The 16,283-nt window shown below is 42.5% G+C and overlaps 1 protein-coding gene across 1 annotated transcript in view; it reads left to right on the forward strand.

Annotated features, from left to right (window-relative positions):
• Positions 1-15,996, forward strand: part of rbm46 (RNA binding motif protein 46) — a 28,978-nt gene extending 12,982 nt beyond the window's left edge. Inside the window, exons 7-9 of the mRNA XM_071544897.1 lie at positions 4,089-4,291; positions 7,679-7,781; positions 15,719-15,996. Coding sequence (XP_071400998.1) covers positions 4,089-4,291; positions 7,679-7,781; positions 15,719-15,996 — 584 coding nt within the window. The remainder of the gene's footprint in view (positions 1-4,088; positions 4,292-7,678; positions 7,782-15,718) is intronic.
• The last annotated feature ends 287 nt before the right edge of the window (positions 15,997-16,283 follow it).

Genomic DNA, 16,283 nt, shown 5'->3' on the forward strand with positions numbered 1-16,283 from the left:
TTAAAACTTAGAAATATTAAAACTTCTACCTGCTTACCTGCTTATGTTTTTAGCTACCTGTCTGTCCGCCTGTCTGTATTTCTGGCATCCTGTCTGTCTGAATAGCTGATTGGATCGCTGTTTGTGTTGTCTTCATGTTTTGAAATCTTGAAACCTTCTCCAAGCACTGCATTGAGTGTGTGTGTGTGTGTGTGTGTGTGTGTGTCTCTCTACATGAGAGCCACATTTCTGGGAGGTTGTGACGATAGATATTTTACAGACAGACCTTATGTCTAAGTTTTAATATTTCTTACTAGAGCTATTAATCAATTAATCAAAAGAAAATTTAAATTGCAATATGAACTTCTGCAATCTCAAAATCGTAGAGGCTGCAGTTAATTTCTTAAGAGAGTTTGGTCCAAACTAGATTTGTGTACAAGGTGTCTTAGAGCTGCAGGTAATGTTTGGTCCTTGAATCAAAACCTTTCATCAGACTCAAACTCATTAAATCCTGCATACTAATCAAGTCTATGTCTTTGTTTTTCATTCAGCTCTCGTTTTAATGTTTCCTACCAATATCTGACATTTCTACCCACGTTGTGTGAATATCCAGGATATTATTTCTTCGACAGATGCGTTGCTATTTCTATTTATTGGTAGTTTCTTTATCAACAAAAAACGTTTCTGTCTCAAGTGAGTGTAAAAACCTTTCCAGTATTGAGGAATTTGCTTTTTACAAAATTCTTTCAAAATTTCCATAAAGTCAGACTGACATTTGCATATAAATAATTGAATGGACACTCTGGAAAAGAGAGCGAAAAGAGAGGGAAAGTTGGACGAGAGACTTGGGGGTGAGCGAAAGCAATTTGAGAGATATTTGGGGAGGGAGATATGGGGAGAGATTTGGGGAGTGAGTGATGGAGAGAGAGAGAGAGAGCGGAGCGGAGACGATCAAATTGTGTCGCTGCTGCTTTAATGTGTGCGGCGTTAATGAAGCGCTGACACTGGGGCTGTAACAGACACAGAGTGAGACAGATAACTGGTGACGGCCCTGTTCTGCTCCTGATGCTCTCATTAGATACCAGAGACCGAAGAACATGACACACTGACAGTGTAACTGACACAAACTTTGAGGCAAGAAACTGATGTGCGTTCACTGCCTTGTCTGTCTCTGTTTCTCTGATTATCTGTCCCATCTGTCTGTCTGTTTGTGATTATCTGTCCTGTCTATCTGCTTCTCTGATTATCTGTATGTCAGTGTGTTTCTCTGATTATCTGTCTGTCTGTCTGTCTGTTTCTCTGATTATCTGTCTGTCTCTCTGTCTGTCTGTCTGTTTCTCTGATTATCTGTCTGTTCGTCTGTTTCTCTGATTATTTGTCCCATCTGTCTGTCTGCTTGTATCTCGGATTATCTGTTCTGTCTGTCTCTGTTTCACTGATTGTCTCTCTTTCTGTTTCTGTAATTTGCTGTCCCGTCTGTCTGTTGGTTTCTCTGATTATCTGTCTGTTTCTCTAATGATCTGTCCCGTCTGTCTGTCTGTCTGTCTGTCTGTTTCTCTGATCATCTGTCTGTTTCTCTAATGATCTGTCCCGTCTGTCTGTCTGTCTGTCTGTCAGTTTCTCTGATCATCTGTCTGTTTCTCTAATGATCTGTCCCGTCTGTCTGTCTGTCTGTCTGTCTGTCTGTCAGTTTCTCTAATGATCTGTCCCGTCTGTCTGTCTGTCTGTCTGTCTCTCTGTCTGTTTCTCTGATTATCTGTCTGTTTCTCTAATGATCTGTCCCGTCTGTCTGTCTGTCTGTCTGTCTGTCTGTCTGTTTCTCTAATGATCTGTCCCGTCTGTCTGTCTGTCTGTCTGTCTGTCTGTTTCTCTGATTATCTGTCTGTTTCTCTAATGATCTGTCCTGTCTGTCTGTCTGTCTGTTTCTGTGATCATCTGTCTGTTTCTCTAATGATCTGTCCCGTCTGTCTGTCTGTCTGTCTGTCTGTCTGTTTCTCTGATAATCTGTCTGTCTGTGTGTCTGTCTGTTTCTCTGATTGATTGTCCTGTTGTCTTCCTTCTACCTGCTTACCTGCTTATATTTCTAGCTACCTGTCTATCCTGTCTTTCTGCCTGCCTGTTTCTCTAATTGTCTGTCTGTCTGTTTCTCTGATTGTCCTGTTTGTTTTCCTTCTACCTGCTTACCTGCTTATGTTTTTAGCTACCTGTCTGTCTGCCTGTCTACCTGTCTGTATTTCTGGCATCCTGTCTGTCTGAATAGCTGATTGGGTCACTGTTTGTGTTGTCTTCATATTTTGAAATCTTGTCTTCAAATCAGCCTTCTCCAAAGCATTGAGTGTGTGTGTGTGTGTGCGTGCGTGTGTGTGCATGTGTGTGTGTGTGTGTGCTTGCTTGTGAATAATTTCTATCCACTCTTTCCGGATACACAAGGATGCAATCAGTGTTTGTTGACTGCTCCCATCAGTCCGACTCGTCTCCTCTCAGTAAATCTGAATGTTTGTGAGTCGTTCTGTACTTCCTACATCTGTGTGTGTGTGTGTGTGTGTGTGTGTGTGTGGGAGAAGTGAACAAGACATTTTACATTGTACATTTGCAGGCATTTAGCCCACGCTTTTATCCAGAGTGACTTACAATGAGTGAGCAGGTAGTCTAAAACCAACGGGACATCAATCAGGGAGAGAAAGGCGGTTTTATTGAGCGGAGGCGGCGGGATTGTTAAAAGATCTGAGGTCATCATTAACGATACTGTGTTTTCCGGGAAGTAAAAGTAATGGGAGTTCATTTCACGGGCACAGTCCCGCCCCTCCGCCCCTCCCATCAATAAAACTGTCTTTCTCTACTCTTTTTTTTACAGTCAATGGGTTGTACTGGCGGCTCCTGTGTGTGGCCAGGAGTCGACGGTGTCAGCACTTCACTCACGTTTGCTCCTAAAAGTTTGTTTGTTTGTTTGTTTATTCGGATTAGCAACTATTCTTCCTGGGGTCCACACATAAAACAAAACACATCAACACACTACATACACAGAACAGTCAACAACACGACCCTCATACCTCTCACCCAAAACCCAGATTCCCCTCACACCCACCCAGCTCCCCTCAGATCCCCCCATACCCTCACAGAACACTCTCAAAATCACTCCAATAACAACAACAATGATAATAATACTAACAATAAACAGAGAAAACAAAATAAAAATTGAATTTAACAAAACAAAACTCCGTTACCACCAGGAAGGAAAGCACTCAGACGCAGAATGGAAACAAACGCAACAGGACAGAGTAAACAAAACAAGATAACTATGAAGGTCCACACCAGGAAAACAACAAGACCAAAAGACATACAGTCAAACACCAGACAACAGTAGATACCGTAGGTCACTTCTCTTAAAAGAATCCACTTTTTTAAGTGCTTTTTAAAACAAGTTTTGGGAGTTGGTTTATTTTTTAGGGAACATGGTAGAATATTCCAATAAGACGTACCTCTGTACAAAACCGTTCTTTGCATTGCACAAGTTCTAGGTGTGGGAACTATTACATGACCTTGTGTTACCTGTCTGGTAGTATGACCATGTCGACATAGACGTTTGCGACTGAGAAAAATCAAACACGAGCGACTGTGGGAGTAGAGAGTTCGCCTTCTAACTAAATTGTATTTTAGTCTAGTATAAGTCAGTCTGTCGGCCCCAAAAATACAAAAAACACTGCTAGGTTTGTAAGGATGGGACGATATCCTTATCTCACGATACGATTCAATACGCGATATGGGGTTCACGAGTCGATATGACCACGATACGATGTAATAAAGAAAAGTTCAATAACAACAAAGTCTGACTGTGCAGAATTCTGTTTATTTCTGAGACACAAATCTTTCTAGTGATAGCATTGGCTGCTAGAATGTAAACAACAATTTAAAAATGTCATTACAAAGTGACAATAATGTCATTTCAATGGAAAGGTTCTGAAACACCCAATTTCCAATTCGGTGGTGAGCAACTGGCTGCGAGCCCTGGGAGAATTCAGTTAGCAGGAGACACTGAATGAATGAATAATTGAATGAATGACACTGAATGAATGAATAATTGTGTGTGTGTTTGTCTGTCCCAGTCGGAGCCGGGGACCCGGAGCGGTGTGTGTTCCCCTTCCTCCCCGGCATGGCCCTCTCCCCGGCCAGCCTGCACTCTGTGAAGCCCAGCCAGCTCTCCTCCGCCGTCAGCCTGCTGGAGTTTTACTGCCACAAGAACTCCTGGTCGCTGCCTGAGTATTACCTGTACTCCACACCTGGACAGGACGCAAAGCTGCTGCTCATATACAAGGTTAGAGGCTTTAAACTACTCCTAATGTACAAGTTTAGAGGCTTTAAACTACTCCTACTGTACAAGGTTAGAGACTTTAAACTACTCCTACTGTACAAGGTTAGAAACTTTAAACTACTCCTAATGTACAAGGTTAGAGACTTTAAACTACTCCTACTGTACAAGGTTAGAAACTTTAAACTACTCCTAATGTACAAGGTTAGAGGCTTTAAACTACTCCTAATGTACAAGGTTAGAGACTTTAAACTACTCCTAATGTACAAGGTTAGAGACTTTAAACTACTCCTAATGTTTAAACCACTCCTAATGTACATGGTTAGAGGCTTTAAACTACTCCTAATGTACAAGTTTAGAGGCTTTAAACTACTCCTACTGTACAAGGTTGGAGACTTTAAACTACTCCTACTGTACAAGGTTAGAGCCTTTAAACTACTCCTACTGTACAAGGTTAGAGACTTTAAACTACTCCTAATGTACAAGGTTAGAGACATTAAACTACTCCTAAAGTGCAAGGTTAGAGGCTTTAAACTACTCCTAATGTACAAGGTTAGAGACTTTAAACTACTCCTAATGTACAAGGTTAGAGACTTTAAACTAATCCTAATGTACAAGGTTAGAGACATTAAACTACTCCTATTGTACAAGGTTAGAGACTTTAAACTACTCTTAATGTACAAGGTTAGAGGCTTTAAACTACTCCTAATGTACAAGGTTAGAGACATTAAACTACTCCTAATGTACAAGGTTAGAGACATTAAACTACTCCTAATGTACAAGGTTAGAGGCTTTAAACTACTCCTAATGTACAAGGTTAGAGACATTAAACTACTCCTAATGTACAAGATTAGAGACTTTAAACTACTAATGTGCAAGGTTAGAGACTTTAAACTACTAATGTGCAAGGTTAGAGACTTTAAACTACTAATGTGCAAGGTTAGAGACTTTAAACTACTAATGTACAAGGTTAGAGACTTTAAACCTCTCCTAATGTACAAGGTTAGAGACTTTAAACCTCTCCTAATGTACAAGGTTAGAGACTTTAAACTACTAATGTGCAAGGTTAGAGACTTTAAACTACTCCTAATGTACAAGGTTAGAGACTTTAAACTACTAATGTGCAAGGTTAGAGACTTTAAACTACTCCTAATGTACAAGGTTAGAGACTTTAAACTACTCCTAATGTACAAGGTTAGAGACTTTAAACTACTAATGTGCAAGGTTAGAGACTTTAAACTACTAATGTGCAAGGTTAGAGACTTTAAACTACTAATGTGCAAGGTTAGAGACTTTCAACTTCTCCTAATGTACAAGGTTCAACAGAGCAAACTACTGCTTATATTCAGGGTTAGACAGAGAAAACTGCTTATATACAAGGTTAGACAGAAAACTACAGTTTATATACAATAGTGTTGTAGTACTCGAGATCGGTCTTGGTCTCGAGACCGGTCTTAAGACCACATTTTGCTGGTCTCGGTCTCGTCTCGGACTCGACTGCATTTTTACTTGGTCTTGACTCGGTCTCGGACAAAGAGGACTCGGAATTTTATTTCAAGACCAGTCGAGACCACAAGTGCAGTAACATCATTACCTGCCGGTGCATTGTCTGATTTATTTATCTTTTACTGTGATTGGATATAAAACTTTCCCCTTCAAATTGCAACCGATAACTTGGCTTATTTTAAGTTTGAAAGTTTATTAACCATTAAACGCTGCCACCCTCACTCACCCCCCTCTGAGCTGCGCCAAGAAAGAGAACGCAGGATACAGGAGGAGAGAGCACCATGTGTGGCTGAGGAGGAGAGAATGAGAATAATACAATTTGCCTACAGAAATCACAGAGAGTTTTGCAAAACAGTTCTAAGAACAAGCACCAATTCCATACAGGCACATGGCGCGTTCAGTTCAATGCGGTGCATTAAAGCATTGCGACACAGTTATCAGTTAAATTATAATTTCACTAATGTTAGGCTTAAATTCCACAAGGTAATAACGTTACCGTTAAAGTCTGTAGTGCAGCAGAAGACATGTTATCAGGTTACTGTTTATACCGTTACTAACACAGGCGAGTAAATTGTGGAATTTTAAGTTTCACTTTCGTCTGCACAGTGGGGCTCTGGCAGATTGAGTAGGGGAGAGTGGGGCAAGTTGTCACATTGGTCAAAGTCAAAACACTAAAACATAAAAACAATTTGTAGCCTATACATGACAGTAAGTTTATGTTTCTTCTCATTTCAGGAATCAAAATAATTATACATTGTGACATAAAAGCAAGGGTCAGCTATAACCTGATAATAATTTTGAATGTTTTAGTGAAGCTATCTGCTCAGGGTTTTTTAACACTTCTGTTTCATTCTGCCCACTGTCTTGAGCCTTTCCAAAGGTCAGTGAAATCAAATTGCAATGTTTCAAAGGATTGCCTTCTGTCACCGAGTACATACTGTACATCCATTTGTATTTTACTTAAATTCCTAAATAATGCTTTCTTTCTTTTTGAATTTTAGCAGAGAAATGGTGTAAATGTTGAGCCATCACTCTGATTACATGGTCTTGAAAATGGACTCGTATTGGTCTGGTCTCGGTCTCGACTCGGTCTCGCCCCCCTTCGGTCTTGGTCTTGACTCGGTCTCGCCCCCTCAAAGTCTTGGTCTTGACTCGGACTTGATACGCTCTGGTCTTGGTCTTGACTCGGTCTCGGTTTAGGTGGTCTCGACTACAACCCTAATATACAAGGGAGAAAGTTACTGCTAATACACAAGGTTACACAGTGTGAAGACTACTGCTAATACATAAGGTTAGATGGAGAAAAAACTACTGCTAATATACAAGGTAATAGAGATTAAAGTACTGCTCATTTAAAAGGTTAGACAGAGAAAACAGCTTTTTTTACAAGGCAGGACCCAAAGAAATCTGTTTTAATTTTCCCATTTTCAGATTTGTCAATACAGTCAGTACAGATTCTGGGTTTTAGATATTTGTTTGAAGTGATTTTACACTCAATAATTCAGTGATTTATTATCTATAATTCAGTGATCATTTTTGTTTTACTTTTGTCTTCTTTAATTTTATCTTTAGTCGTTGTGAGTTCTGATATTATATGCTTTCATTTTTTTCTTGTTGAATGTAAGCCTAGGCCAAAACATTAGCAGCATTAGTCTTTACCCACCAACTGTTAGATGAAGACGCACACACACACACACACACGCACACACACACAATATGCAGAAAACTTCCAACACACAGCACTGGTCAGAACTGGTGGCGGATGGTTTGAAAGCGACTTCACTTTCAAATACTTCTGAAAATGTTGATTACTGAACAAGTGTATGGTGGAACGGAGGATGTAGATGTTGTAAAATTGTGTGTGTGTGTGTGTGTGTGTGTGTCCAGGTGGTGATCCCGTCCACGCGTAGCAGCTACATGCCAGACAAGTTGTGTACGATGTTGGAGGATGCCAAAGAGCTGGCCGCACAGAACACACTCTGGAACCTGGGTACCGTAAAACACACACACGCACACACACACACACACACACACACACACACACACACACACACACACCTCTTATTTAGTGTGTGTAGATTTTGCGCAACACCCAAAACCATGCAATGCAATTACAGACACTCACCATCTCATCTTACACAGTCAAACACCATGAAAACTGAAAACTAACTTCTTTACCAACCGGCCACCTTGGCTAGCTGATTCTGAACCCCACTAGCCAATTATAAGCCATTTATATACCTTTCCCACTGGGGTAACTAATGCTAAGAATGTATGCACTGGTGCTTTGGATAAACTTGCCCCTAGGAAGCCAAAAACCACTAACTTGCATCCACCAAATGGCAAATGTAATGTTCTAAGTGTCAGCTGCTAATTTAGTTTTTACCCTGATTGAATCCAAACTGCCAAAGTGGCTACTGGGAACGACAGACTTAAGTGCCATGTTTTACCAGCATTTGACTCATGACTCATGCTGATTTCAAGCCTTGTTTACTGGCATTATATCTTTCCAAAAAAACACGTGCAGTGTGGCGTTGGGAAACGTCAGCCGGGCTACATACACACACACACACACACACACACACACACACACACACACACACACAGACAAGGTAGGTGGAAAACGCCCCTTCTGAAATGGTCACTGTGCAAACAAAGCACATCCATCCATCCTACTGTTCTCCCTATGTCTATCTTTACTGTAATCTGTCATGAAAAACTAATAAGAAAGACTTGACATAAGAGGATGAACATGCATGTGGTATGGTCACACAAATAGCAGCAAACATCTCAGATATAACTATATGATAGGACTTGGCAGGTCCGTATCTGCTGTCTTGACACTTGTCGATACAAACCAGACTGCTCAGTTTGCTGAGGCAGGGGGTGAAATTGTGGGCAGGGGAGGTTGAGCAGGTGGGGAATTGCCACCAGGCATGCTGGTACATTTAGACTGTGGCTAGTAATTTACCCTTCATCCGCCTGCTATCGGATATACTGGAAAAACAAATTTTCTGATTTATGATGTTTCGGTTTCAGAGTTATGATGCAGTGATAACCTTTAACCTTCTCAATATGGTGGAAAAATCTGCTTTTCTGTCAGTCAACGCTAAGAAAACACTTAGACAAATACACTTATATACACACTTATACACATGCACATTTATTACACATTTTCCGGGGCTGGTAGCAGTGTAGCAAGTGCTTTTCAAAATGAAGAAGCAGCCAAATCCACATAATCCTTTTCAGGACATCCATGTTTATCATTTGTCTTCTAGATTTAATTTTGAAAAAAATGGCATGTGAGTGCAGTGCTATTGAGCAGTCAACTTGGAAGTCCCGAATGTTGGACTTTCCCACCAGTACATAAACACACAGTTAGTCTACCTGCTGACTTTGGCAGGTAACCAACTGGGGTATTTTCTGCTGTAACAAGTGATGAGTGCTAAAATAGTAAAAGAGGCTTTTGAATTACTCAGCTGCATGTAACCAAATATAAAATCAGAATCCCTTTAAGTAAAGTAAAGGTACTAGAATTTGTATTGGTGACATTGATACAGAGACATATAAAAAGACACCTAACATAGTAACAGTGCATACTGACACACGTGGTACTGGAACAACAGGACTTTACCTATAACCTCACCTTGTAATTATAATTTTTTTATATAGATTTTGATTTTTTTGAAAATGTCTAAGTGTTGCTTGCTTGATGTTTTTAACATGCTCCCTCTTCATCTGTCATGGGGCTGCAGATTAAAATTAGCCCTTCTTATATAAGTGCCCGATGTGCCTGTTAAACTAATAAACTAAACTAAACCTAAAGTGCAAGGCAGGACATACAATAGACAGAACTATACATCATCACTTTACATGCACAGAATGTATTCTATCACTGTTTGTATTCATGTGGTGTGGCAAACAGGCTTGGACCTCATTCAGGCTCCCTGAGCCAAAAGAGCACAATCATCTGTGATGGGAGCAAATGTTTGCATATCACCATCATCACATTTACATTTTCTAAACCCTCTGGGGTCTCTCAATTTAATCTTCATTATCAATTCAGATTTATTGTTTTCTTCTATCCTCTTTCAGGGTTTTAGCATTTGTATATGCAATTAAACTAAATTAAACTGAGCTAAAATTGCAGACTGAACCGGTAGAAGAATTCATTTATTCCATCTTCCATCAAGATATTAAATAGCAACAAGTAGGAGTACTATATTATTTTATTATTTTAAAGAACCACTGGTTGATTATACCTGCTTTTATTATTTAAAACTATTGTCTTTTTTATTACCTTTTATTAATTTAAAGAACTACTGTCTCACACTCAACATGTGAATTGAAACACGTTTTGCATGAGTTTGTATGTATGATCTATGTACTTGAGTGCATGTGCATTGTGATGTTGTTGACAAATGTGTTGTGTGATGCAGTGGCTTGGAGCCCAAGACAAGTTCTTATCTTATCTTATCTTATCTTATCTTAAACAAAACAAACTAAACTAAAATTGATGAAATAAACAAAATTATACATGATTAGGCTAAACTCGGTTATTCAGCTTTTGCTCTTATGCAGAGTTATTTGAGTGACTGACTATGTTTACATGGAGAGCTATTATCCTTATTCCAAAAAAGACAATATTCAGGTGAAGCTGTTTCCATGTGTTGTATAGAACAGAGCAAAGTTGGATTAACAGGACAAAGGCACACAGTGATTGTTTCAGGGATCAAACATGTTATAACCTCCCACCAAGTCATCTTAATGCTGAACAAAACTAAAATTTCAATAGTCAGAAAAGAAAAGAAACACTGAGTCGGTCCACTTTAGAGTTGAGAAGGCAGAAATAAATGGCTTGGCTGCGGGGTTACGATCTGCACTGCTGGACCTTACAACTGAGTCTGAACTGCAGCTTACCAGCTGGTTCTGAAGTCCTGCCATCTGGAGCTCCCTAAGAGCCAGACATGTCAGCTCCGCCTGGGCCAGGGTTTCTCAACGACCGGCTCTGGAGGCCAAGCTGGGCCGCCGCAGGGACAACACAGTTAACATTTTTTCTGTTCCAAAATTAGATATTCACCATTTGGAAAAAACGTCACCCCTACTCTGACAAAATGTCTCCTGGAATCAAATCAAGACTCATTATTAAATATTACTGCATTCCTTTACTTACAAAATGATACTATTTTAAAGCATGTAAGCATCTTTGTTTGTTAAATCCTGAGTAAGAAACATCAAGAAACTTTATTTTTTTCAAAATGGATATATTTAATTTTACAATGAAACACTTAATTTACATTTTAGGCATGGAGCCGACGCTCTTATCCAGAGAGACGTACCGTGTGCTCCCACAATCAACAAGTCATTGGAGGTCAGGGCGTCCTGGTGACTCAGTGGTCTGAGGCGTGTACCGTTTAAACGTCCTGGGTTCAAATCCGTCCCAGGAGCATGTAGCAAGCCCTCTCTTTCTCCTGGTCTTGGCCCAAAAATTATCTAACAAAAAAATCCAAGTCAAATGCTGGTAAAACATGGCAGTTAAGTCTGTCATTTCCAGTAGCCACTTTGGCAGTTTGGATTCAATCAGGGTAAAAACTAAATTAGCAGCTGACACTTAGAACGTTACATTTGGTGGATGCAAGTTAGTGTTTTTTGGCTTCCTAGGGGCAAGTTTATCCAAAGCACCAGTGCATACATTCTTAACATTAGTTACCCCAGTGGGAAAGGTCATTGGAAGTCCATTCACTACAATAGAGCTGTACGACCAGGTAAAAAGAAAGTTGTCCACAGCTGAACAACAGCCATTCAGATTTCTGTGCGGTCCTTCTTTATTTCCCAATCGATGTGATTTATGGCGCTTTTCCACTGCATAGTACCGGCTCAACTCGCCTCGCCTCGACTCGACTCGACTCTACTCGCTTTTGGTAGTACCACTTGGTTTTCCACTGCAAATAGTACCCCCTCAATGTGCCCCACCCCCTAAACTGGTCGTCATAGCGACGCTGCGACGCTGCATGAAACGCGACACACAGCTACTATGGAGGATATGGAAGCGATGGTGTTCTTGATTCTCGGTATGTGGCTGTTAGTCACAGCAAGGAGACAGATTTTTATTTCAGAAGAGGTTGAAGGCAGCGAGACAGCAGACTGCTCTCTGGCTGCTCAAGGCGACGCAAGAGGGTAAGCTAGCCTGGTAGCTAACGTTAGCATATACGTCCCGTGTCGCGATGACGATCTGACCAATCAGTGGTCTGCAGTGTTTTTACATCACCTTTTGGTATCGCCTCAGCTCGCTTGGAACCTCGACGGAGGTGCTACGAAAAAAAGTGCCAGGTACTACGTAATATGGTACCTGGTACCTGGTACTTGGCCAGTGGAAAACCAAAAAAGGCGAGTAGAGTCGAGTCGAGTCGAGCCGGTACCATGCAGTGGAAAAGCGCCATTTGTTTCATGAACAATTCCCACCATTCGAAGCTTCCCAGTCTCCCACTTCTCCAACCTTTATTTGAAAGACTACAGGAATAAACAATGCTTAGGGAATGATCGGATCTATCGCTGGGGTCGATGGTTAGCTCTGAGGTAATTGTATTGATTTTTTTTGTGTTTATTTTCGATTTTCTACCTAATTAGCGCATGCTGTCTATCTTTAAGATTATGAAAGGCGATACCAAAGCAGCAAAATGCATGATTTATCGCTGCATTGATGCAATCGGAGCCTCTCACACCGCCCACAATCGATCAGAATCGAGTGGCCAAGTTGCTCGCAGTGTGAACGCTGTTTTACATTGGGTGTAACAGTAGAATAAGTACTACATGTAACCAAAAGTAAGGAGTACAAGGGCCAGAATCACAGCACCCAAGCAACAGAGGGAACAAATATTCTTGTGACCCTAGAATGCTCACGTAAAATCTCCCTTCAAGCTTTTATCCTGCATGTATCCTGCATACTGAAGGCAACACACACACACACACACTCTTCTCGACTCTCTTCTCTCCGCTGACCGGTTACAAGACCGTTCCTTGTAAATTCCGCTGGCTGAAAAGAGCAAAACTTGACTTTTCTCAACCTGTTCCTCTTGGGGGAACAGAGCTAAAGTGCAGCATTAGTTCGGCAGCCATGCGGCGGAAAGTGGGACATAAAAAATGGCTTCGTCTGGGCAGCGAAGCAAATAAGAGCCGAGAGAGAGAGAGAGAGAGAGAGAGAGAAGCTGAGAGACGATACGGGGAGAGGGAATGCGATTCAAGGCTTAAAATGCCTTAATTCACTTTTCAAGAAAGTGGTCGCTAAAGCTACTGGCTGTCGCTGTTGCTCCCCCCCCCCCCCGTGTCCCTGCGGTCCGAGCCACGCCGGATAAAATGCTGTAAAAGAAGAAAAAAGAAAAAAAAAAAAAAAAAAGTAGACCAGCCAAACCCAAATGCAATTAAAATGTTTTGAGGTTTTGGGTTTTTTTTTTTTTTGCTTGTGCTTTTGAAAATGTGGAAAAGAAAAGTTAGTGCTGCTGAATGTAAGAGCTGGAAGGTTCAATACACGCCCTTTGGTGGAGGCTTTTAATCAAACTATCTTACACTGCATCCATTTTTTAGCACTCGCCGCCCCAGTGGGAGCTGAATATCCTGCCAGTGATTAGTGCTCAACCCACTGAGCTACACAGGACCACAAGATGATGGCTCTTTCTCTCTCTCTCTCTCTCTCTCTCTCTCTCTCTCTCTCCCTCTACTACTTCACTTCTTTTTTCTTGTCCCTCTCTCCATCTCTCTTCATATCTCCTTCCTCGCATTTCTTCTCTCCTTTCTTCACCCTCTCCGCTCTCTCTGTCTTCCCCTCTTCCCCTCTCTCTTTCTCTCTCTGTTGCTCCCTTTTTCTTGTTCCTCTCTCCCACTCTCTCTCCATCTCTCTTCATGTCTCCTTCTCATTTCTTCTCTCCTTTCTTCCTCTCTCTCTCTCTCTCTCTCTCTCTCTTTCTTGTTCCTCTGCATGTTTCTCTCTCACGCTCTTCCTATCTCTTCCTCTCTCCCTCGTTTTCTCTCCTTTCTCTTTCCATTTCTCTCTCTCTCTCCCTCTCCCTCTCTACTACTTCACTTCTTTTTTCTTGTCCCTCTCTCCATCTCTCTTCATATCTCCTTCCTCGCATTTCTTCTCTCCTTTCTTCACCCTCTCCGCTCTCTCTGTCTTCCCCTCTTCCCCTCTCTCTTTCTCTCTCTGTTGCTCCCTCCCTCTCCCGACTTCACTCTTTTTTCTTGTTCCTCTCTCCCACTCTCTCTCCATCTCTCTTCATGTCTCCTTCTCATTTCTTCTCTCCTTTCTTCCTCTCTCTCTCTCTCTCTCTTTCTTGTTCCTCTGCATGTTTCTCTCTCACGCTCTTCCTATCTCTTCCTCTCTCCCTCGTTTTCTCTCCTTTCTCTTTCCATTTCTCTCTCTCTCTCCCTCTCCCTCTCCTTACTACTTCACTCTTTTTTCTTGTTCCTCTCCCATCTCTCTTCATATCTCCTTCTCGCATTTCTTCTCTCCTTTCTTCACCCTCTCCACTCTCTCTGTCTTACCCTGTCTTACTTCTTATCTCTTCCTCTTTCTCTTTCTCTCTATTGCTCCCTCTCTCTCCCGACTTCACTCTTTTTTCTTGTTCCTCTCTCCCACTCTCTCTCCATCTCTCTTCATGTCTCCTTCTCATTTCTTCTCTCCTTTCTCCCTCTGCTCTCTCTTCATCTTATCTCTTCCTCTCTCTCTCTCTCTTGTTCCTCTGCATGTTTCTCTCTCACGCTCTTCCTCTCTCCCTCATTTTCTCTCCTTTCTCTTTCCATTTCTCTCTCCTCCCTCTCCCTACTACACTCTTTTTTCTTGTTCTCTCTCTCTCTCTCTCCATCTCTCTTCATATCTCCTCATTTCTTCTCTCCTTTCTCCCTCTGCTCTCTCTTCATCTTATCTCTTCCTCTCTCTCTCTCTCTCTCTCTTTTTTTTTTTTCTTGTTCCTCTGCATATTTTCCTCTCTCTGTCTCTATCTTTCTCCCTCTCTTATTCCCTATCTTATCTCTCTCTCCTCTCTCTCCTTGTCCCTCTTTCTCCTGTCTCTCTTCTCTTCTCTCATTCCCTTCCATCTTCCTCCCCTCCCCCTTTCTCTCCCTCCTCCCTCCTCTTTCCACATCCTCCCCTCTCTCTCTCTCCCTCCTCTCTCTCTTTCTCTCTCTATCTCCCTCTCTTACCCTCCTCCCTCTCTCTCTCTCTCTCCCTCTCTCTCTGTCTCATGCTCGTCCTATCTCCCTATCTCTTCCTCTCTCCCTCGTTTTCTCTCCTTTCTCTTTCCATATCTCTCTCTCCCTCTCTCTCTCTCTCTCCTCCCTCTCTCCATATCCTCCCCTCTCTCCCTCCTCTCTCTCTTTCTCTCTCTCTCTCCCTCCTCTCTTGCCCTCCTCTCTCTCTCTCTGTCTCACGCTCTTCCTATCTCTTTCCTCTCTCCCTCGTTTTCTCTCCTTTCTCTTTCCATATCTCTCTCTCCCTCTCTCTCTCTCTCTCTCTCCCTCTCTCTCTCTCTCTCTCCTCCCTCTCTCCATATCCTCCCCTCTCTCTCTCTCCCTCCTCTCTCTCTTTCTCTGTCTCTCTCCCTCCTCTCTTGCCCTCCTCTCTCTCTCTCTGTCTCACACTCTCCCTATCTCTTCCTCTCTCCCTCGTTTTCTCTCCTTTCTCTTTCCATATCTCTCTCTCCCTCTCTCTCTCTCTCTCTCCTCCCTCTCTCCATATCCTCCCCTCTCTCTCCTCCTCTCTCTCTTTCTCTCTCTCTCTCTCTCCCTCCTCTCTTGCCCTCCTCTCTCTCTCTCTGTCTCACGCTCTTCCTATCTCTTCCTCTCTCCCTCGTTTTCTCTCCTTTCTCTTTCCATATCTCTCTCTCCCCTCTCTCTCTCTCTCTCTCTCCCTCCTCCTCCTCTCTCTCCCCCCAGACACGTCCTTCCTGAGCGGAGGTACCGGTGAGTCTCCCGGCAGTCTGTCTCCTCCGCTCGCCTCCTCCGCTGCCGTCGGCGGCCCCGGCCTGCTCACCTGCGGCAGCCGAGCCTTCCCCTCCTGCTTCGCTCCTCCTCCTCCCCCTCCCCCCTTCACCCTCTCCCCCCTGTCTCCTCTCTCTCCTCTCTCGCCCCTCTCCCCGCCGCTGTCCACCCTCGCTCCCCCCACCTCCCAAGCACAGAGGCTCTACATCAACCCCCAGTCGCCTTTCTACTAAGACGGTAAGACTGGAGAAACACACGCACACGCACAAGCACACACACACACACACACACACACACACACACACACACACACACACAGACAAGCACACACACATACACATATATCAGTGTTTACTAGGTGATAGTGTAGGCCAGGGATTCTGCTCAGTACCAGGAGACCATGTTTAGGAGGCTGTCTGAAAGCCCACTGATTAAAAAATTGCAATATCTGTGATATGGAAATTGCAGTTGCCAATATTGCGATTGACGTTTACAGTTGATGTTTTAGATCGCTGAAACA

This window comes from Centroberyx affinis, unplaced genomic scaffold (genome assembly GCF_046629955.1).
Source record: "Centroberyx affinis isolate AG114_WGS23_722 - 3 ecotype Tasmania unplaced genomic scaffold, CSIRO-AGI_Caff_v1 ptg004733l_1, whole genome shotgun sequence".
NCBI lineage: Eukaryota > Metazoa > Chordata > Actinopteri > Beryciformes > Berycidae > Centroberyx > Centroberyx affinis.